This window comes from Triturus cristatus, chromosome 10 (genome assembly GCF_964204655.1).
Source record: "Triturus cristatus chromosome 10, aTriCri1.1, whole genome shotgun sequence".
NCBI classification, from domain to species: Eukaryota; Metazoa; Chordata; class Amphibia; order Caudata; family Salamandridae; genus Triturus; species Triturus cristatus.
This window is the reverse complement of record NC_140593.1, coordinates 1,133,349,265-1,133,372,212: the sequence shown is the minus strand read 5'-3', so window position 1 is coordinate 1,133,372,212 and position 22,948 is coordinate 1,133,349,265. Positions and strand designations below refer to the sequence as shown.

The following is a 22,948-nucleotide window of genomic DNA, read 5'->3' as shown; positions in this document are numbered from 1 at the left end:
ACTTGACTTGCATCTCCAATCATATGCCTCACTGTGGATCCATTTTCATTTTGCTGCGATATTTGCCCGTGGTGACTACGTCTCAAACCTAGTATTATGGAACATTCCTCACAGTTATCAAGTACGCCTGATGAATGGTGCCATATTATATGTAAACATACAAACGCCCAGAAGTGCGGTGTTAAATTTCTTGTTGTCCTTTGCCTCTTCCAGTTTTTTTATTTTGCTGTAGATCCAAATTAGATTTTGCTACGTCCCTTTTCATTTATTGCAAATTAGACGTTTCCATTTGCAAGCATAGATAGAAAACTTGAATTAATCTCAGTCACTGGTTATAACTCTGGTTGCATTCCTGTATTTTTTCTGTGCATTATATGCACGGACAAACATATGCAAATAAGGTTTTGTCTTGCCTTGGGTGCTATGCCAGGTCCACTCAGAACAGAACACAAGCAACCCCACAATGGTTTCGAACACCTAGAGGTGAATTTTGAGTCCCATGGCAAGGCAAAGTCAGGACCAAAGTATGGGTACAACCCTCCGTCTATGACACTCACTTCGCACAAAAAGTGATGAATGGAGTTCTGGAAATAATCTCTGCGATAGGTAATCAATTGTGTCAAGAGTCCGGTCCATTCTTTTTTAAATTCTCTATGCCATTATCAGATCAACCCTATACAAATAAGGATTGACTATGCATCAAGATGCAATCCACCCAGAATTGTTATGCCAGGTACTCTCTAAATGAGATCACAAGCAATTCCAGACTGTTTTCAGTGAAGACTGATTTGCCTGTTTGAGTCATTTCCCAGCAGAACCAATACATTGCACTCTAAGTGGTTCACAACATTACTGTCATTAGGCTATTGAATCATCTGTACAAGATAGTGGATTATTGTTTGGGGTGAGTGATCACCTATTTTGAGGAATATTAACACTAACTTGTCAGGATGAAACCCAAAGTCACTAAACTAACCTGAGCTCTAACCCCTGGTAGCTGTGCACACGGAACAGACTGACTTACTTAACGTATAAAGAATTTATGTATTACCAAAACAGTGATAAAAGCAGAACACAAAGCAATAAAAATCCCAAAGTAAGTAAGCAAATTAAAGTACATTTAAATAAACTAAATGACAGCAAAGCGATAAAATACAATTTGGGAAACCAGAGATATGAAAGTTTAAAGAAAAATAATGTCAAAGCACTAAGCATGAATAATAGTTTATAAAGTGATAGACTGTGGCCTAGGCGCAATTTCCGGACAACAACATTGGGGTGCTGGCCAAGTATCCCAAGTGAGCTCATCCCAGTCAAAGATTCTACCTTCTGACTTAGTTTTTTGTATGGCGCTCAAAGTCCTCCATCGGGGCAAACGTGAAGCTGTATCAAAATCAGTCACCTATGTGCCCCTGACACCTAACGAGGTCTTGGAAGTCCAACAATGTTCCAGAAACCCCGAAAGTTTGGGAGCAGCACCACTGGGTCATTTGCTCCCAGGACCTCAGGGACAGCAATTAGGGGGCAGGATTTACTTCAGCGGAGGCCACCTACGTCAGTAAATCCTACCCCCTAATTGCTGTCCCTGAGGTCCTGTGAGCAAATGACCCAGTGGCGCTGCTCCCAAACTTTCAGGAGGAGGGTGCCTTGGTATGCCATGTTTATGACTGGCATTAGCTAGAGGGTGGGGGGAAAACTCCTGGCTCCTTCCTAACCACTGGGGTAAAAATTCCCAAGACGCAATTCTGCCTACATTTTCAGCATAATTCCACAGGGATTGTAACTCCTAAAATCCAAGATGGGCAAACCCTTTCTATTCTGTGCAAAATTCACATGCCCACTCAGAGGTGAAGCCCGGGAAATAAAAAGTCCCCTCCCTGTGTTCACTCCAAACCAGTTCTGGGGATAGCTTCTCTGCCACTGGGTTGAGAGCTAGCCTGGCTAGTGTGGGCCTTGGGGACAAAAGATTTTCCATCATCTTCCGGTCCCTCCCTACACTAAACTATGAATGGGCAGGCTTCATCTCTGTCTTTTTCAACATAATGAACTTCCTGCATCCATCCCAACTGTCCATCTGGGCTGAGAGGGCTCAAATGCCACACATCCAGTCTATCATGTCAATAGGCCTAAGCTATTTTTCTGCTGTTAGCAGTTTTCACACCTCATTAAGGTCAAGCACTTGCTGGGCAGCAGCTGGCAGGCTAATGCAAATTAACCTTCAGGAGCTTCAGGCAGTGAAACAATAATTTTGTAAAAGTTACTTTTCATAATATCTATAAAAAAATCTATTCTAACATGAATACCATTTTAGAAGTTTCTGTCAAAAGTTACAAGTTTATAATTTATAATCTATACTTTCTAGGATCCGGCTACTGCGCAGCCAGTCAAAATAGCTCGTCACTGGAGCAACATACCCACTTCAATTTCACACATATTCCACTTTTAAATATCAGACAACCCTACCTTATGGGCAACAAGGTGTACTAAGCGATGACACTAATATATAAATGCAGGGTTTCCCACCTGTCAAAAAGAATCATTTTGGCAGGTCTGACATCAGGTTTTTAGGCTGCCACGGTCAGGCTACACTTGGCAGGCGTGAAGCCATATTTTAAGGCCAACCCTATGGATGGAGCCCTAGGTGCTGAATTCCACAGGTGGCATTTAACTTCCAAACCCCGGGTGTATTACCTACACCATATACTAGGGAATTATAGGCACAGTAAAGATGTCGATTAGGGGTAAGTAAATGTAAACATCTTTAACGGGGGAGCACAGGCACATTATTCCTGTTCAGCAAGTGTAAAGGGCACAAAGTTTTTAAAATAACAGCAAAAGTAGGATCCAGAAAAAGGTAAAAGATCTGGAGCTACCATGCTGAAAAGGCAGATTGGCTACAATCTGGAATTAGGAAGTCAAGCAGGATTACCGTACGAGTGCTATAGGTTAGTAAACCCTAATACATCACAACACAATAAATAAAACTCAAAATCCTTCATGTCCAGAGAATGCTATATCTGTTAGTTGTGAGGCGACAATGCTTACATGATTAGGAATCAGTCACAATACAACATATATCTGATAGAAAGATAAAAAAAGATCCTTACTCCACATGTGGTGATGACCGGGTCTTTGAAGACGTTACAGCATAGCTGGCAGCAGAGCTTTACTGATGGCTGTTCGGAAAACACCAAGGGCTCCTGGAAAAGAAACAAGGAGACTGCATTGGAAAGACAGCACCTGAATAGCTCAATATCTTCAAAGGGATCAAACAAGGAGCACTTAGACACTTACCTGCTCCTCCTCTTCCTCGTGCAGAGAGAATGTGGAGCGCAAAGACATGTTAGACTCCGAGTGCAAAGAGCGAACTGAGATGGCAGAGTCTGACCGCCGGGGAGTGCTGATTGGAGGCTACAAAGGAGAGGAAAGAATAGTCACTTAGAAGAATAGATGTCTGTCACAGCCACTAAAACAAATGCATCCGGCTGAACCACAAACACCATTTAGAGCTACCAAAATTAAAACTGCAGAAAGAGCTACCAATAATTGAGCTGTAGACCGAGTAAAGAAAGCAAGAAATCCAGGATGAACTACCAACATATGGACTGTTGGTAGGCACCAACATTAAGTTACCAAAAAAGTATCCTAGGTACAGACATCAAAACAAGATCCAGATACAGCAATCAAAACAACGGATAAAAGCAGAGTTACCAACAAAAGTGCCGCAGGAAAATGTTCCAACAGATGCATAGCCACCAACAAAAGGATCTAAAACAGAGAATCTCAGGCAGAGCTTCTGACAAAGTGATCTCATGCAGAGTTACTAATACAGAAGAGGTGCCTACACAGTGATAATGAGCAGAGCTGCTGACACAAAGGTCTTGGTAGCAAGGCACCTAATACAAGTGTCTCAGGCCCAGTTATCAACACATAGGTCTAGTACAGAGCTGCCTAGTCATGGGCCAAAGTTACCAACACATCTGGACATATGCAGAGATAGAAACAAAGAGGTCGATAGAGTAAACAAATGATGGAGTCCAAGGCAGGCAGAAGAAGACACAATGACCTCAGGCACTTATTGGCAAAGCAGCGTCCGGAAGAGTTTAAGTCCCACATACTATACTCTGTAACAACCAGCATCAATCGGGCCGCGGTCACATAATACAAGCAAGTTAGTAAAGCGTACAGCAAAGGAAATGTCCTCCATCTCTCCCTCATACAAATATTTTAAAAAGTCATTAATAATAGTTGACATTTGTGAGAAGTGTTTGACTGTCTTCTTGGATCTTGATTTTCCAGTGAACATCAGCGTGGTGGTATTTGTGCAAAAATATATAAAATCTCTACAGAACAACATCCCTGCATCCATCAGGACCAGCGTCCCAACGCTGCTCCAATTTAGGAAAGAGGTTAAGACGCGCCTCTTTAAAGAACAGTACATCACAATGCTTTAACCATCCACAGTCCAACTACCCCTCTGATCACTCGTTGACTCTACGCTCGTCTTTCTATATGTACAGAACTCCGCTGCCTTTTGACACACATACAAATACCATTTACTTACACAAATATCCAATTGTTTGATTACTCCCTTGCTGCTCACGCTCTAGACTGAACTCCAGATAAATCAAGCACAGGATTTGGGAGAGGATGGATGCTGGGAAGTAGGGTGTTCAGGGTCGAAACAGTGCCAGAAATTATGTTACTTCCAGAAAAAAGTACCCATGTGATAACGTCAACAGATTAAAAATATTTTCAAAGTATCCAAACACACAGATAACACCACCATATTTTTTAAAAAATCCACAAACTAAAACAGAATGGCAGTTGCTTTTCAAATTTTCTTTCTATGGAGGGAAAAGGTTGGGCAGCCATTTTGTGTCCTTTGGTAACCACCTTTCAAAGAAGCTGCCTCTATAACAACACACATAACCCAGAGCTGGTACCAAAAGTACTTATCGATTAATTTGCCATATGCTCCATTTGTAAGGGAATTAACTTATTGCTCATGTAACAGACCGGTTGAGAGCGCAACAAACAATCAATGTTTCTGCAGCCTCCGAAATGAATAATAAGCGATACGCGAAAACAAGAGGATTGAAAGCATACTAATGAGCTCTACAATCAGGGAGCCGAAATAATCCGCCTGGAAACCGACAGGGCTTGGTTAACGACAGGGTGGCTTGCAAACAATGGGGTTCAATATATGATAATGAAATCCAGAAAATCAGTCCCAATGAAGAGATCTGCCAACCTCTTTTTAGTTCTGTGATCAGTGGCCTATTGCTTCCTCGGCTAAATGTGCACAACATAAATACCAATATTTATACAGATACGTATAGCTGCAGGTAACAAAAGCGGCCTAACTAATAACGATAGGAGCAAACAATAGGTGGGATGAATAATCATGAGATGTGCAAACAATGGCGCTTAATAAATGTGAGGGTAGCACACAACAGAGCTCAAAGGTGATCCCGAGATCTACAAATCCCTGGCCTCCATGAAGGACTGCGAGATGCAAACAATACAGCCAAAATTGTAACTATGAGCCTGCAAACCACGGGCTTGGATGAATTCCACTGAACTCTGCAGGTGGTGGGGCTCACATAAAGGTGCCAAAATACACAAGCAATGAGGCAGAATGCATAATACCATTGCAAAGGACCAGATTCAACGGATAGGAATGAAATCTGCAAATAAACTATACGTGATGAAGTAATGATTTGGAGATCCACATAAGATGGGGCTGAAAAGAAAATGAGTTTGTCATTCAGTGCATGCGTTTACAGCCGGAGATGACAAAACGGTGGACCAGAATGAATGATCGTAAAATCTGTTAATAACTGCGTTTAAAGAATAATAATGATACGAACAAGAAATGGGAAGCAGTGAAGAATAATGAGATCTGAAAGTAATGGGGCCAAATGTATGATAATGAGCTAGGCAAACAAAGGAGCTGGATGATTAATGAGATCCGCAAACAAGGGTTTCAACGAAGACTTCTACACAATGCGGCAGATGAATTACTGAGAGAGTTGCAAACACTGGTGCAGATATGATCTCTCAACAACGGGGTTTAAGGAAAGAGAGATGTGGTTGACAAGGCTGAATGGCTAATAACGAGATCTGAAAAAACGAGAGTCGGTGGCTAATACCATGTAGCTGATCAGCAGAGAAATGGGCCGAATGAATGATGATTTAATCTGGAAGCAATGGAGCAGAATGAATAATATTAAAGCCTGCAAACACTGGTGACATTAGCAAATAATGCATAAACACCAGTGAAATTAGCAAACGATGGGGCGGATGAATAATCCGAGCTCGATAAACACCGGTGAAATTAGCCAACGATGGGGCTGATAAATAATCCGAGCTCGATAAACACCGGTGAAATTAGCAAACGATGAGGCTGATGAATAATCCGAGCTCGATAAACACTGGTGAAATTAGCAAACCAAGGGATTGATGAATAATCCAAGATCTATAAATCACTGTGAAATTAGCAAACTATGGGACTGATGAATAATCCAAGATCGGTAAACGCCTATATAATTAACAAACAATGGGACTGATGAATAATCTGAGATCGATAAACCACTCTGAAATTAGCAAGCAATGGGATTGATGAATAATCTGTGATCGAGAACACCAGTGAAATTAGCAAGCAATGGGATTGATGAATAATCTGAGATCGATAAACCACTCTCAAATTAGCAAGCAATGGGATTGATGAAAAATCTGAGATCGATAAACCACTCTCAAATTAGCAAGCAATGGGATTGATGAATAATCTGTGATCGAGAACACCAGTGAAATTAGCAAGCAATGGGATTGATGAATAATCTGAGATCGATAAACCACTCTCAAATTAGCAAGCAATGGGATTGATGAAAAATCTGAGATCGAGAACACCAGTGAAATTAGCAAACAATGGGATTGAGAATAATCGGAGATCGGTAAACACCAGTGAAATTAGCAAACAATGAGACTGATGAACAATCAAAGACCGATAAACACCAGTGAAATTAGCAACCAATGGGATTGAGAATAATCGGAGATCAGTAAACACCAGTAAAATTAGCAAACAATGGGACTGATGAACAATCAAAGACCGATAAACACCAGTGAAATTAGCAAACAATGGGTTTGATGATTAAACCGAGATTGCGAAACACCGACATAATTAAACAAAGGGATTGATGAATAAACCAAACTCGATAAACACCGGTGAAATTAGCAAACAATGAGGCTGATGAATAATCCGAGATCGATAAAACACCGATATAATTAACATACAATGGGACTGATAAATAATTAAAGATTGATAAACACCGGTGAAATTACCAAACAATGGGACTGAAGAATAATCCGAGCTCGATAAACGTCGGTGAAATTAGCAAACAATAGGATTGAAGAATAATCCGAGATCGGGAAACACCAGCGCAATTCGCAAACAATGGGATTGAAGAATAATCCGAGATCGATAAACACCGGTGAAATTAGCAAACAATGGGACTAATGAATAATCCGAGCTCGATAAACACCGGTGAAATTAGCAAACAATGGGATTGAAGAATAATCCGAGATCGGGAAACACCAGCGCAATTCGCAAACAATGGGATTGAAGAATAATCCGAGATCGATAAACACCGGTGAAATTAGCAAACAATGGGACTAATGAATAATCCGAGCTCGATAAACACCGGTGAAATTAGCAAACAATGGGACTCATGAATAGTCCGAGATCGGGAAACACCAGCGCAATTCGCAAACAACGGGGGTGGTTACATCAAACTTAGATCTTAAAACAATGCATCTGAATTAATTACTGTGAAATAAACAATGTAGTTACATTAACAATAACGAGTTGTGCAATGATTACGATGCCTGTAAACTATACGGCACAATGCAGGATTGTGAGGTCTGAAATGGAGTTGAAGGAATATTGTGAAATCTGTTAATCGCGGCGCTAAAGAAATCCTTTTTTTGAACTATGGGGCGGATGGAACGTTACAAAGGGGATCATCACATATCAATTCACCCACCTGTAATTGGTGAGCAACACTTGGCTACGAGACTATTCAATTAAAATAATTGTTAGAAGACCTTAAATTGCACTTTGCTGGAAGAAGGCACAGGTGCAACGAGTCAAATTTCATTTGGAGGGAGGGCTAGAAACAACACCCGTCTATCGTACCCGAAAAGGCTTTGGCGTGCGTTTCATCAAATCACCGTAAAGGCGTTTAATCCTATACACTTAACGTTTCCTTGAATGTGTAAAAGGGGAAAAGTATGACGGTGTACGTGTGCCTAATACCCACTGGTCTTGCGGTACTGTAAACCCCACACCCTGGCAAGGCCCCTGAAATGTGCCTCGGTGCAACCCGCGGCTTATGGGCAGAGAAGGGCCCTGTGGTCTGCAGGGCAGCTTGGACCTAAGACTCGCGCCCGCCTATTACCGCGCCCCAGCCGGTCCCGGAGACAGGATCCGTACTCCCGGCCCCCACTGAGTACCTGGAAACAAACCAGCCTAGTCTGATGCTCGGACACAGCTGTGGCCGCTCACAGGTAGACGCAGCGCCTCGAAGCACGTGGAAAGCACTGGAAGGAATGCACATGGATCCTATGAGTTTACACAGGACCTGAAGCGGAGCCTGCGTGTGAAAGGTTCAATACTTAGCGCCTGGCCTTCCAGCAGAAGGGGGCCTAGAGGCCCAAAGGTGCAGCGCCTCGAAGTGTCAACGCTTAAAGAAACAGACGCGATATTACCGCGGGGCAAGGGCGCAGATCTGTTTTTCTTGAACCCGCACCTTGGAGCCCAAGAACTGACAGGGTACCTGGCACCAAGCACTGGCAGCTCCAAGCATCAATGTCCTCCGTACTGTGCCGCCACACAAACACATCCTCTGATTTCCACTCTGCTGTTTCCCCGCAAAGCTGGGCACAGGATAACCCCGTCTCAACAGAGGGCATCAGACCAGCCAAAGCCGGAAGTAAATACTGTTTCCAAACCTCAGCTCTCCTCTGGGGACCCGCTCCGACGGCCAGCAACGGACGTCACCTGCACCCCAAAGCATCACTGGATGCGCCCGAGCAGGTGCACCCCCACCGCGCTGTGCCCGGGTACAGCGCCTGCATGGCGCGGGTCGCCTCTGGGCGCACAGTCCATGAACTGACCCCAAGCACGGCCGGCCCCTCGCGGCCTCGGCAGAGGGCTCCGGCCTGTCCCCTCTCCAGCTGACTTCTGCCAGATTTCTTTCTGCCTGAACGTGCTCACTTCCTCCTATTCAATTCCACGAGAGCTCCGCTGCGCCGCTTCCTGTTTCACTGTTTGTGGGGGGCGGGAGGGGAGGCAAAGAGGAACAGGGGGTGGGGGAGAAGGAAAGACGGCGGAAGGCGTGAAATAGGACACAGAAGTGCCCTGGGAAAATATGTGAGCACAAATGGAATTCAGTGTTTCCAAGCCGGTATGGCCGTTCTGCTCACTGGTGACTAACGCTCAATGCGCCAAAGTGGCAGTAAAAAAGCGAACTTGACATGTTCAATTATTTTTATAGAGTTTCAGACGAGTGCTTATGAGGTTTCAACATCATGCGATCCCAATACTGGCATCTAAGTGACCCTAAATATCAGATGTTCCTCGCAATTATTTCAATTGGTAACGGGAGAACTTTAGCTGAGGTCCCCTGGGTCCAAATCCAATATTTGCAAGGCTGCTCTAGAAACAGTGGCAAGAAACGCGTCTCTGACACACAGTTCTTTGAGCTGTTTCAGGTTAGAACCTGATCCCTAACCAGATGTGGGACTCTTTGCAAGGCTGCACTAGAAACAGTGGCAAGAAACGAGTCTCTGACACACAGTTCTTTGAGCTGTTTCAGGTTAGAACCTGATCCCTAACTAGATGTGGGACTCTTTGCAAGGCTGCACTAGAAACAGTGGCAAGAAACGCGTGTGACACACACTCCCTTTAGCTGCTCTAGAAACAGTGGCAAGAAACGCGTCTCTGACACACAGTTCTTTGAGCTGTTTCAGGTTAGAACCTGATCCCTAACCAGATGTGGGACTCTTTGCAAAGCTGCTCTAGAAACAGTGGCAAGAAACGCATGTGACACACACTCCCTTTAGCTGCTCTAGAAACAGTGGCAAGAAACGTGTCTCTGACACACAGTTCTTTGAGCTGTTTCAGGTTAGAACCTGATCCCTAGCCAGATGTGGGACTCTTTGCAAGGCTGCTCTAGAAACAGTGGCAAGAAACGCGCCTCTGACACACAGTTCTTTGAGCTGTTTCAGGTTAGAACCTGATCCCTAGCCAGATGTGGGACTCTTTGCAAGGCTGCACTAGAAACAGTGGCAAGAAACGCGCCTCTGACACACAGTTCTTTGAGCTGTTTCAGGTTAGAACCTGATCCCTAGCCAGATGTGGGACTCTTTGCAAGGCTGCTCTAGAAACAGTGGCAAGAAACGCGTCTCTGACACACAGTTCTTTGAGCTGTTTCAGGTTAGAACCTGATCCCTAACCAGATGTGGGACTCTTTGCAAGGCTGCACTAGAAACAGTGGCAAGAAACGCGTCTCTGACACACAGTTCTTTGAGCTGTTTCAGGTTAGAACCTGATCCCTAACCAGATGTGGGACTCTTTGCAAGGCTGCACTAGAAACAGTGGCAAGAAACGCGTGTGACACACACTCCCTTTAGCTGCTCTAGAAACAGTGGCAAGAAACGCGTCTCTGACACACAGTTCTTTGAGCTGTTTCAGGTTAGAACCTGATCCCTAACCAGATGTGGGACTCTTTGCAAGGCTGCACTAGAAACAGTGGCAAGAAACGCGTGTGACACACACTCCCTTTAGCTGCTCTAGAAACAGTGGCAAGAAACGCGTCTCTGACACACAGTTCTTTGAGCTGTTTCAGGTTAGAACCTGATCCCTAACCAGATGTGGGACTCTTCGCAAAGCTGCTCTAGAAACAGTGGCAAGAAACGCGTGACACACACTCCCTTTAGCTGCTCTAGAAACAGTGGCAAGAAACGCGTCTCTGACACACAGTTCTTTGAGCTGTTTCAGGTTAGAACCTGATCCCTAACCAGATGTGGGACTCTTTGCAAGGCTGCTCTAGAAACAGTGGCAAGAAACGCGTGACACACACTCCCTTTAGCTGCTCTAGAAACAGTGGCAAGAAACGTGTCTCTGACACACAGTTCTTTGAGCTGTTTCAGGTTAGAACCTGATCCCTAACCAGATGTGGGACTCTTTGCAAGGCTGCACTAGAAACAGTGGCAAGAAACGCGTGTGACACACACTCCCTTTAGCTGCTCTAGAAACAGTGGCAAGAAACGCGTCTCTGACACACAGTTCTTTGAGCTGTTTCAGGTTAGAACCTGATCCCTAACCAGATGTGGGACTCTTTGCAAGGCTGCTCTAGAAACAGTGGCAAGAAACGCGTCCCTGACACACAGTTCTTTGAGCTGTTTCAGGTTAGAACCTGATCCCTAACCAGATGTGGGACTCTTTGCAAAGCTGCTCTAGAAACAGTGGCAAGAAACGCGTGTGACACACACTCCCTTTAGCTGCTCTAGAAACAGTGGCAAGAAACGTGTCTCTGACACACAGTTCTTTGAGCTGTTTCAGGTTAGAACCTGATCCCTAACCAGATGTGGGACTCTTTGCAAGGCTGCACTAGAAACCGTGGCAAGAAACGCGTCTCTGACACACAGTTCTTTGAGCTGTTTCAGGTTAGAACCGGATCCCTAACCAGATGTGGGACTCTTCGCAATGCTGCTCTAGAAACAGTGGCAAGAAACGCGTCTCTGACACACAGTTCTTTGAGCTGTTTCAGGTTAGAACCGGATCCCTAACCAGATGTGGGACTCTTTGCAAGGCTGCACTAGAAACAGTGGCAAGAAACGCGTCTCTGACACACAGTTCTTTGAGCTGTTTCAGGTTAGAACCTGATCCCTAACTAGATGTGAGACTCTTTGCAAGGCTGCACTAGAAACAGTGGCAAGAAACGCGTGTGACACACACTCCCTTTAGCTGCTCTAGAAACAGTGGCAAGAAACGCGTCTCTGACACACAGTTCTTTGAGCTGTTTCAGGTTAGAACCTGATCCCTAACCAGATGTGGGACTCTTCGCAAAGCTGCTCTAGAAACAGTGGCAAGAAACGCGTGACACACACTCCCTTTAGCTGCTCTAGGAACAGTGGCAAGAAACGCGTCTCTGACACACAGTTCTTTGAGCTGTTTCAGGTTAGAACCTGATCCCTAACCAGATGTGGGACTCTTTGCAAGGCTGCACTAGAAACAGTGGCAAGAAACGCGTCTCTGACACACAGTTCTTTGAGCTGTTTCAGGTTAGAACCTGATCCCTAACCAGATGTGGGACTCTTTGCAAGGCTGCACTAGAAACAGTGGCAAGAAACGCGTCTCTGACACACAGTTCTTTGAGCTGTTTCAGGTTAGAACCTGATCCCTAACTAGATGTGGGACTCTTTGCAAGGCTGCACTAGAAACAGTGGCAAGAAACGCGTGTGACACACACTCCCTTTAGCTGCTCTAGAAACAGTGGCAAGAAACGCGTCTCTGACACACAGTTCTTTGAGCTGTTTCAGGTTAGAACCTGATCCCTAACCAGATGTGGGACGCTTTGCAAGGCTGCACTAGAAACAGTGGCAAGAAACGCGTGTGACACACACTCCCTTTAGCTGCTCTAGAAATAGTGGCAAGAAACGCGTCTCTGACACACAGTTCTTTGAGCTGTATCAGGTTAGAACCTGATCCCTAACCAGATGTGGGACTCTTCGCAAAGCTGCTCTAGAAACAGTGGCAAGAAACGCGTGACACACACTCCCTTTAGCTGCTCTAGGAACAGTGGCAAGAAACGCGTCTCTGACACACAGTTCTTTGAGCTGTTTCAGGTTAGAACCTGATCCCTAACCAGATGTGGGACTCTTTGCAAGGCTGCACTAGAAACAGTGGCAAGAAACGCGTCTCTGACACACAGTTCTTTGAGCTGTTTCAGGTTAGAACCTGATCCCTAACCAGATGTGGGACTCTTTGCAAGGCTGCACTAGAAACAGTGGCAAGAAACGCGTCTCTGACACACAGTTCTTTGAGCTGTTTCAGGTTAGAACCTGATCCCTAACCAGATGTGGGACTCTTTGCAAGGCTGCTCTAGAAACAGTGGCAAGAAACGCGTCTCTGACACACAGTTCTTTGAGCTGTTTCAGGTTAGAACCTGATCCCTAACCAGATGTGGGACTCTTTGCAAGGCTGCACTAGAAACAGTGGCAAGAAACGCGTGTGACACACACTCTCTTTAGCTGCTCTAGAAACAGTGGCAAGAAACGAGTCTCTGACACACAGTTCTTTGAGCTGTTTCAGGTTAGAACCTGATCCCTAACCAGATGTGGGACTCTTTGCAAGGCTGCTCTAGAAACAGTGGCAAGAAACGCGTCTCTGACACACAGTTCTTTGAAATGTTTCAGGTTAGAACCGGATCCCTAACCAGATGTGGGACTCTTCGCAAAGCTGCTCTAGAAACAGTGGTAAGAAACGCGTGTGACACACACTCCCTTTAGCTGCTCTAGAAACAGTGGCAAGAAACACGTCTCTGACACACAGTTCTTTGAGCTGTTTCAGGTTAGAACCTGATCCCTAACCAGATGTGGGACTCTTTGCAAGGCTGCACTAGAAACAGTGGCAAGAAACGCGCCTCTGACACACAGTTCTTTGAGCTGTTTCAGGTTAGAACCTGATCCCTAACCAGATGTGGGACTCTTTGCAAGGCTGCACTAGAAACAGTGGCAAGAAACGCGTCTCTGACACACAGTTCTTTGAGCTGTTTCAGGTTAGAACCTGATCCCTAACCAGATGTGGGACTCTTTGCAAGGCTGCTCTAGAAACAGTGGCAAGAAACGCGTCTCTGACACACAGTTCTTTGAGCTGTTTCAGGTTAGAACCTGATCCCTAACCAGATGTGGGACTCTTTGCAAGGCTGCACTAGAAACAGTGGCAAGAAACGCGTGTGACACACACTCTCTTTAGCTGCTCTAGAAACAGTGGCAAGAAACGAGTCTGACACACAGTTCTTTGAGCTGTTTCAGGTTAGAACCGGATCCCTAACCAGATGTGGGACTGTTTGCAAGGCTGCACTAGAAACAGTGGCAAGAAACGCGTGTGACACACACTCCCTTTAGCTGCTCTAGAAACAGTGGCAAGAAACACGTCTCTGACACACAGTTCTTTGAGCTGTTTCAGGTTAGAACCTGATCCCTAACCAGATGTGGGACTCTTTGCAAGGCTGCACTAGAAACAGTGGCAAGAAACGCGTCTCTGACACACAGTTCTTTGAGCTGTTTCAGGTTAGAACCTGATCCCTAACCAGATGTAGGACTCTTTGCAAAGCTGCTCTAGAAACAGTGGCAAGAAACGCGTGTGACACACACTCCCTTTAGCTGCTCTAGAAACAGTGGCAAGAAACGCGTCTCTGATACACAGTTCTTTGAGCTGTTTCAGGTTAGAACCTGATCCCTAACCAGATGTGGGACTCTTTGCAAGGCTGCACTAGAAACAGTGGCAAGAAACGCGTCTCTGACACACAGTTCTTTGAGCTGTTTCAGGTTAGAACCTGATCCCTAACCAGATGTGGGACTCTTTGCAAGGCTGCTCTAGAAACAGTGGCAAGAAACGCGTCTCTGACACACAGTTCTTTGAGCTGTTTCAGGTTAGAACCTGATCCCTAACCAGATGTGGGACTCTTTGCAAGGCTGCTCTAGAAACAGTGGCAAGAAACACGCCTCTGACACACAGTTCTTTGAGCTGTTTCAGGTTAGAACCTGATCCCTAGCCAGATGTGGGACTCTTTGCAAAGCTGCTCTAGAAACAGTGGCAAGAAACGCGTGTGACACACACTCCCTTTAGCTGCTCTAGAAACAGTGGCAAGAAACGCGTCTCTGACACACAGTTCTTTGAGCTGTTTCAGGTTAGAACCTGATCCCTAACCAGATGTGGGACTCTTAGCAAGGCTGCACTAGAAACAGTGGCAAGAAACGCGTCTCTGACACACAGTTCTTTGAGCTGTTTCAGGTTAGAACCTGATCCCTAACCAGATGTGGGACTCTTTGCAAGGCTGCTCTAGAAACAGTGGCAAGAAACGCGTCTCTGACACACAGTTCTTTGAGCTGTTTCAGGTTAGAACCTGATCCCTAACCAGATGTGGGACTCTTTACAAGGCTGCACTAGAAACAGTGGCAAGAAACGCGTGTGACACACACTCCCTTTAGCTGCTCTAGAAACAGTGGCAAGAAACACGTCTCTGACACACAGTTCTTTGAGATGTTTCAGGTTAGAACCGGATCCCTAACCAGATGTGGGACTCTTTGCAAGGCTGCACTAGAAACAGTGGCAAGAAACGCGTGTGACACACACTCCCTTTAGCTGCTCTAGAAACAGTGGCAAGAAACACGTCTCTGACACACAGTTCTTTGAGATGTTTCAGGTTAGAACCGGATCCCTAACCAGATGTGGGACTCTTTGCAAAGCTGCTCTAGAAACAGTGGCAAGAAACGCGTCTCTGACACACAGTTCTTTGAGCTGTTTCAGGTTAGAACCTGATCCCTAACCAGATGTGGGACTCTTTGCAAGGCTGCACTAGAAACAGTGGCAAGAAACGCGTGTGACACACACTCCTTTTAGCTGCTCTAGAAACAGTGGCAAGAAACGCGTCTCTGACACACAGTTCTTTGAGCTGTTTCAGGTTAGAACCTGATCCCTAACCAGATGTGGGACTCTTTGCAAGGCTGCACTAGAAACAGTGGCAAGAAACGCGTGTGACACACACTCCCTTTAGCTGCTCTAGAAACAGTGGCAAGAAACGCGTCTCTGACACACAGTTCTTTGAGCTGTTTCAGGTTAGAACCTGATCCCTAACCAGATGTGGGACTCTTTGCAAGGCTGCACTAGAAACAGTGGCAAGAAACGCGTGTGACACACACTCCCTTTAGCTGCTCTAGAAACAGTGGCAAGAAACGTGTCTTTGACACACAGTTCTTTGAGCTGTTTCAGGTTAGAACCTGATCCCTAACCAGATGTGGGACTCTTCGCAATGCTGCTCTAGAAACAGTGGCAAGAAACGCGTCTCTGACACACAGTTCTTTGAGCTGTTTCAGGTTAGATCCTGGCCCCAATCCCAAATGCTGCACCATCCCATACAGGTAAAAACCTCTGTTAGAACTTACAGCTCCAGCACACTCAGAAACATTTAGACTGTCGACTGTTGCATAGAAATTGTAGCTGGTTCAGAGTAGCTACTTTGCAAACAAGCATTGGCAAAGCCAATAGGTCTCACCGACAAGAAAGCTATTTGCATTTTGTGCTCTGTATGTTTTTTAGCCCTGTTGTGCAGCAGCGAAGTTGAAAGTAAAAAACAAAACAAAAAAAGCAATATGAGGCGACCACGTGATTGCGTTTTTTTTTCTTCTATCTGCTGGCTGGGACCGGAGGCAACATGAAGGGAGGAGGTGTGAGGGGAGTAACCTGGACAACGGAAGGTGTGTGGAAAAAGGGCTATGACACGGCCATCACTAGCTGCGTCAGATTTTTTTTTCTGCCTATTGGTGGTTGGGAGGTGGAGGGAGATAAAGTGGAAGGCAACATAGAGGGAGGGGGCAAGAGGCAAAACAGCAGGAGGGTGAGTCGGGGTAAACAGGTCAACAGGGACGGTAGGGAGGAGGGCGGGGAACAAGAACATGGACAGTGAAGGATCATGGGCACGCTAAGTCTGAAGATGGGGGGGCGGAGGGCACACAACAATGTGTACAACAACGGAAGGAGACAGGGCAGGTGGGGGGCAAGCAACAACACGGACAACGGAGGAAGGGTAGGTAGCGACAAGTAACATGGACAAGAGTGAGAAACACAGGGTGGTAGTAGTACACGAGGGAGCTGATTAGAAAAGACATACTCTGGTAGAGTGCTTTAGCAGAAAGAAAAAAGTAGTGCATAAAAAAGTGAGCAGTGGAAGGACACAAGTAATGCATCCATACTCCGGGGGAGGGGCAAACACAAAAAGAGGAAGTAGGCCTATGATAGCTGACCAGTAAGAAGCAAGCAAATGAGAATGACAATGAAGCAAACCAATGGTAAGAAATAGGCGGCCTCTGAGCCCAAGTTAGAAAACAAAAGGTCTTGAAGAGACTGCGCATGCGCTATCTAGGCGAGACCTAAAAAGAAAAAGCAGAATTTGTGCATTTTCTGTATAAAAAGCTTCCATGAAACTTTGAAAAGATCCAATTCATACCCTGAATATCTAATTATGTCGTGCAGATTGTGCCAGTCAATGTAGACTTTTACAGATTCAATTAAAGAACAGCGTGCAGATGTAAACAAAGAACACAGATCATTTGTTTTTAAACACCAAAATTCCTTCAAAAAGTAGAGCGGATCAGTTGTAGAGGACAAATAAACTTTTTTTTATTACAGTACTGCCTATCGCAGTTATGACGTTTAGAAATGCTGTAAATCACAGCTGATATCATTACTCAAGTTTACGGTTCTCCGTTTACTGACCTTGAAAGTTGAAGGAATGTGTGACGACATTCAGATGTCAGCAGCGAGTGCTGAATTTATCGAGCCTTCCAACGAAAAGCATGCAGAATAAAAGGAGAACAGCTTTTATTGTATTTAGAATATGTATACTAAGATGAGGATTTGCCATAACTGAAGACGAGGCCTGAGACGAGTATTTAAAGGACACAAAGATCCTTCAATAAATCAACTTATTTTCCAATTATTTTCACTTGATGTAGCTGCAGTTAAGGGAGGAAATCTGACCTGGCCAGTCAGTATGCGGCAACTTGGCCAGGTGTGCAAGGCAACACTCTATATATTGCCTGTGCCCTTGAAACCGTGGCACAATCAAATACACCAACAACTACAGTGCCAATTTGGTGTGGGTCATTATGTCGGGTTTGGGAGAGAGTAAGTTAACAGTGTAGCAAGAAGCACATCACACTGGGTTTCAGTACCTAAATGGCTAGAAAGGACAGCTCCTCCATCGGAGCGGAGGAGCGTCGCCCCACAAGCCCCAGAGACGAAAAATAAAACGGTGATAAAGTTCATTTATTACTGTTTTATTTTCAGCAACCTGCCCTGAACTAAGTGTCAGGACGGGGCATGGTCAGCGCTGCCGAGTGGCAGCAGCAGAGAGCTGTGCCCTTTAAAATGTGCATGTCTCTTTTGCCGGCCGTCTTGGGCCGGCCAGCCAGACATGCGCATTTTAAAGTTCTCTAACCTAGCTGTCTTAGACAGCTGGGTTACATAAAGCGCCACCCTCCCGTGCCCTTAGGAGAGCGGAGAGAGGCTGCTCTATCCAATCCTGGCGCTGCTTTCATGCTGTGAGAGCATCACCAGGATTGGATAGTACAGTCTCCTGCATCAGGAGCCTCCGAGGGAGGAGGACGTTGCGCTGCAAGATAAAAGGCAAGTCTATTTTAATTATTAATTTTTTGTGTCCCCCTGCCCTACCGCCCCTGGAACAAGCCAGCCGCCACTGATGGCTAGTCGTTCCAGGAGGCACTACCATGTGGAACTAGAACAGCGTCTGAGTCAAGAAACAGTGATGAAGAACCAGAGCTTCGCTATGTATGTATGTATGTATGTAGTATTTTTATAGCGAGAATCTAGCCAAAAGGCAGTGGAGCGCTGTACATGGTCAAACACAAGCCTAAAGTCAATGTATAAGAGGAGATGGAAGTGGGTTGAGGATAGAGAAGGCATTCTCTGCCAATACAAAATTCTATCTTTCGACTTCAATTAATTTAATCACCAGCACATTACTGTATTGTGAGGAAGTTTAAGAAGACTCTACCTCCATCTCACAGAGACTTGACATTCTCATGCTAACTACACAAATGGATTCTGTCTCTAGTACCCACCTTTCCTTCATAAACTTTACAATGCTGCTACAAGACTGATTGACCGATTATAGGACACCTCCTTGTGAACAAAGACAAGGCGTGAACGTTCTGGTCTGCAGTGAAATGCAGTGCCAAGAAGATGCCGGGGTTAATTACTCTTTGTAAAACACAAAGATGTATTATGGTTTTGCTGCATAATCTGTAACTAATAAATGCAGACGCTCCCTTCGATACGCACCTAACAGACCCTTGTGTGCACTAACTTTCAGAAGGCTACACCTGGCCTACATCCATTCTTAAAGAAGCTGAACAACTGCAGCTCCCCCTCTCAGGCACTAAGTATCATTAACGCCCTCCTATTCCAGAAACACTGTAACCCCACGCTTTTAGGACAAGATGAAGGTCTGAACAGGGCTGTCTCTCTTCAATCTTCACCCCTCCAGAGCAGGTTGGCAACTCTATGGATTACTATGGTGGGCTCTTTATAACAACAGATCCTGAGTACATCACAAAGTTTGGTTAATACAACTTCCAAAGAGGTGAACACAAGGACTGCAGCCTTTCTCCCATGTTCACTATTTAATTAAACACATACATACATGTGTTGTGGTACCAGCCAAGACATACATGGGATTGGTAAAATGTCTGGGAAATCTGGCACATAGAACTATGTATTTCATTATGCAGGCACCATTGAAATAACAGCTTAACTTGCTTAATTTTCTGGAGGTGGAGTCGGGTGATGATGTCAGAAGGGACTCGTTGCAGAGTGGGCACCATCAGAATGAAACGTAGGGCACGGTCTTCAGAATAATGTTAATTGTAAATTTAATGTATTGTAAATTTATAAAACGTGCAACTACCTAGAAGGCATCCTAGCGCTGACTAACTCAATAAGAAGGCAATGTTTGCCTATCGAGTGTAAAGCCGACTAAACGTCACACATATAGTACAATTTTTTGGAATATGTCTAGACTTATGGAGACAGTAAACAATTTTGTGTGGGGGTCTTCTGCAAACATTTTCCTAACCCCATGCATATAACATGGCTGGAATAAAGATCTGGATTGAAATGGAATCCCAGCTAAGGTGACTAAAAATCAACCAAAACATTGGGTTCAGTCTCCAAATGTCTACCTTCTGTAGCTTACAGTAAAAGAAAACCTGAAGTGTAAAAGATCGAAAAAATAATCAGCTTGTAAAGACAAGAGCAGCGACCAGAGGAGTTCCTGTTGTCCTAAAGATGTGCAGTAGAACATCTTAACAGTTGGTACCTCTGCGAAGGGTTAGAACCCATAGCCCTTCACCTCAGAAGCCGTAGTTCGGGTCATATAATGAGGTTGGTTGTCTGCAAATAGTTTTTGGCTGTTGCCCAACTGTTTCCATAGAATCTTGCCATCGGCACTTTCTAGTCTTGATTCCAACCCATGCCTCTTTCGTCCACCACAGCAGTGCTTAATTTGAGCTGGTGGATTCCGTGGCTCGGCACCTGCACTTAATTGTCAACACCGGAGCTTGTGATAGTCTGCCACAAGGTGGCGCACTCTACATACTTTACAAATGACTATTACCTGCCGCCCAAGCTATTCTCATAGCTTTTTTATGCCTGAAATAGTCCGAACTGTCACACTTGTAGGAGTGTGGTTAGTAGTTGTGTTGTTACAATTATTGGCAGCATGGCAGGGCTAATGATTCCTGACGAGAGCCCTGGCACTTATTTTTTTTACAAATTAAGCTCCACATCACCATAGACTTCCTGTCCCTATAGCTAACTCTAGTAGGTTCTTTTTCTGCTCTACTCCCCCCCCCCCTTTGCAACCGTTTACCTATATTTCACTTAATACTCATTTTCCGTCTTTCACTCTATTGAGCTGGATCAAAATTTGAGGATACAAAAAATGAGTGCACGCGCCAATCACAGACACAAACTAAGCACTGAAGAAGACACGGATGAAAAAAAGGGGAACAGATATTGATGCCAAACTTTGAGAGTGGGCACTTGTAGAAGAACCAGGAGCTGGCACTGGTACACTAATGCGCTCAACCTGCAGTCACTTGTGCACAGGAGCAATGTTGTGTAAGAGCAGAAAGGTGCACTCTAGCTTTCTGAAGCCACAGGTTCCTGAAGACTCTAGCTATTAGTGAAGGTGTGGGATACGTATTATTCGCCGATTGGTGGCTACAGAAGTGACCCACCTCTACGGTGACAGCAGTATGGCACTAACTCCCAGCAACATTCCTTCAAGGAAGAGCTATGGTGACCCTAACCTGTGGTTAATTTGTATAAGAAGATGAGTGCCAGGACTCTCATCAGGAGGCAGCTTGCACCAGCCTATTTCTGCCTTGAGCTCCGCCTAAAACAAAGCCAACTACTAACCATGAAAGTGGGGAGAATATGTGGCGTAATGGCCAGAGCGTCCGACTTCGGGCTGGGGAACCAGGTTTGAGTCTCGGCATCAGCTCAAAATCCTGTGATTCTGGGCAAATCACTTAATCTCCCCATAAATGAATGTGTCCTTCACTGGTGCTCATGAAAAGCACCAGTGTTGATGGTTAAGTGCTGGTGCTGAGCACCGGAAACCACCGGCTCAAATTAAGCACTGCCCTAACCCCCGTCCACACAATCTCTTCTTAACCCTGACCCATGGCTCCTGCCTTCCTCCACAGATACCTCTGCCAATGGACCTCAATTCTGACCAGCAGCTACTTCTTTTGTATTTCATAAATGGGACCCACACATAGTTCTGCCACTGAAAGAGCAGACTCTACGTTATCAGATATAGGTACGAATCATCCATTAAACTATAGCCTCCACTTTCACCTGGTGTCGCTAATACTGGAACCTACACAGTCTCAATGTACACAAATCCTGACACAGTCACCTGTCTATATATGCATATCAATTGTGACATGATTGGACTACAAGTCATACATAACAGCCCTGTTAAAAATCTCAGTCCTAAACAGAATCCAGCCCAATAACACCAGGCTCCAAGTCTCCCAAGCTAGGCTCTCATGCAGACGCAACATTAGCTCACTGAGGCATCCGCCTGATGTCCAGTACCTACCATGACATCGTCCTCATCCCTGGGGGAGAAGGTCAGCGTGCTGGAAGAGGAAGGAGTCCTGCGGTGCTGCTTGAATGTATTTGTCCCATCGGCTGCTGAGAGACAGAAGAAAACGGTTGAGTGGTTTATTTAATTATGATGTCAAACACTGAAAACAAAACATAACTGGAAAAGACCAAGATTTCTGGTTCCCGTGATATTCCTCTGCCCTCCTTGCAATGCCACTCTAGGTTAACTCCCACTAGTTGCTCGTCTAGGTTGATCTGCTGAATTCTAATAAGATCAGCTTTGATTTTGTAACAAAGGGATGTGCTTGCCACTGAAGTCCTGGTTGATACCACTGTTAATGTAAACATAAAAAATTCTGCATCAATGCACTTGCAAAAATGACCCTCTAGCAAAACTCTGATATATGTTGGGTTTCCTCAGTGTAGGCTAGCAAGAGCTAGACTCCGGGGGTAGAGGAGAGAGCAGGTCACTAACACAGGTACATACTTCGAGGAGGTACCAAGTCTAGCACCAGAGAGAAAGCTCTAGTCTCCATGGGTACTGAAATCAGAGGGTGTAGAGCACAGGAACAAAGAAAGGGTGGCCTGAACCCAGGGACACGACAGTGTAATAGGTCACCGACTCTTCTGTATAGAGGATGAGGCTGGGTTTCAGAGACTTCAATATGGAATGGGGTAAAGGCCTTCATCTCTATACAGACGGTATCAGACTACTTCCAGACACAAGGAATCTTACCTGTCCATGCATAAAGACCCACAGACTTTACACTCTAAGGGGAGAGCATACAGATATAAGGATCTACGGGGAGGTGAGGTGAGAAAAAGTTAGATAAGACAAAGTGGAGAATGACTCAAAGCCAGTTTTCCCTTCTGCTCAGTGCTGGTTAGCACATTACAAAGCAGTGCAACAGACTTCTGCAATCGACACAGGAATCCGGCACAAAGCCCTCGACTGGATCC

General features: G+C 45.1%; 1 protein-coding gene across 13 annotated transcripts in view; it reads right to left on the bottom strand.

Moving 5' to 3' along the window:
- The window catches only part of TRAF7 (TNF receptor associated factor 7), a 194,732-nt gene that overhangs the window by 122,696 nt on the left and 49,088 nt on the right, over positions 1 to 22,948 (bottom strand). For 7 of the 13 annotated variants that reach the window (XR_014969659.1, XR_014969660.1, XM_085629412.1 and 4 more), the window contains 3 exons: positions 21,981 to 22,075; positions 3,295 to 3,411; positions 3,108 to 3,200 (listed from right to left, as the gene is read on the bottom strand). Coding sequence is in view for 11 of the 13 variants with exons in the window: in XM_085629412.1 (XP_085485538.1) it covers positions 3,108 to 3,200; positions 3,295 to 3,411; positions 21,981 to 22,075 (305 nt within the window). In the remaining 2 variants the exon portion in view is untranslated. Of the gene's footprint in view, positions 1 to 3,107; positions 3,201 to 3,294; positions 3,412 to 9,012; positions 9,220 to 21,980; positions 22,076 to 22,948 lie in introns of those variants that run through there. The other 6 variants (XM_085629421.1, XM_085629417.1, XM_085629420.1 and 3 more) reach the window with 2 other exon arrangements.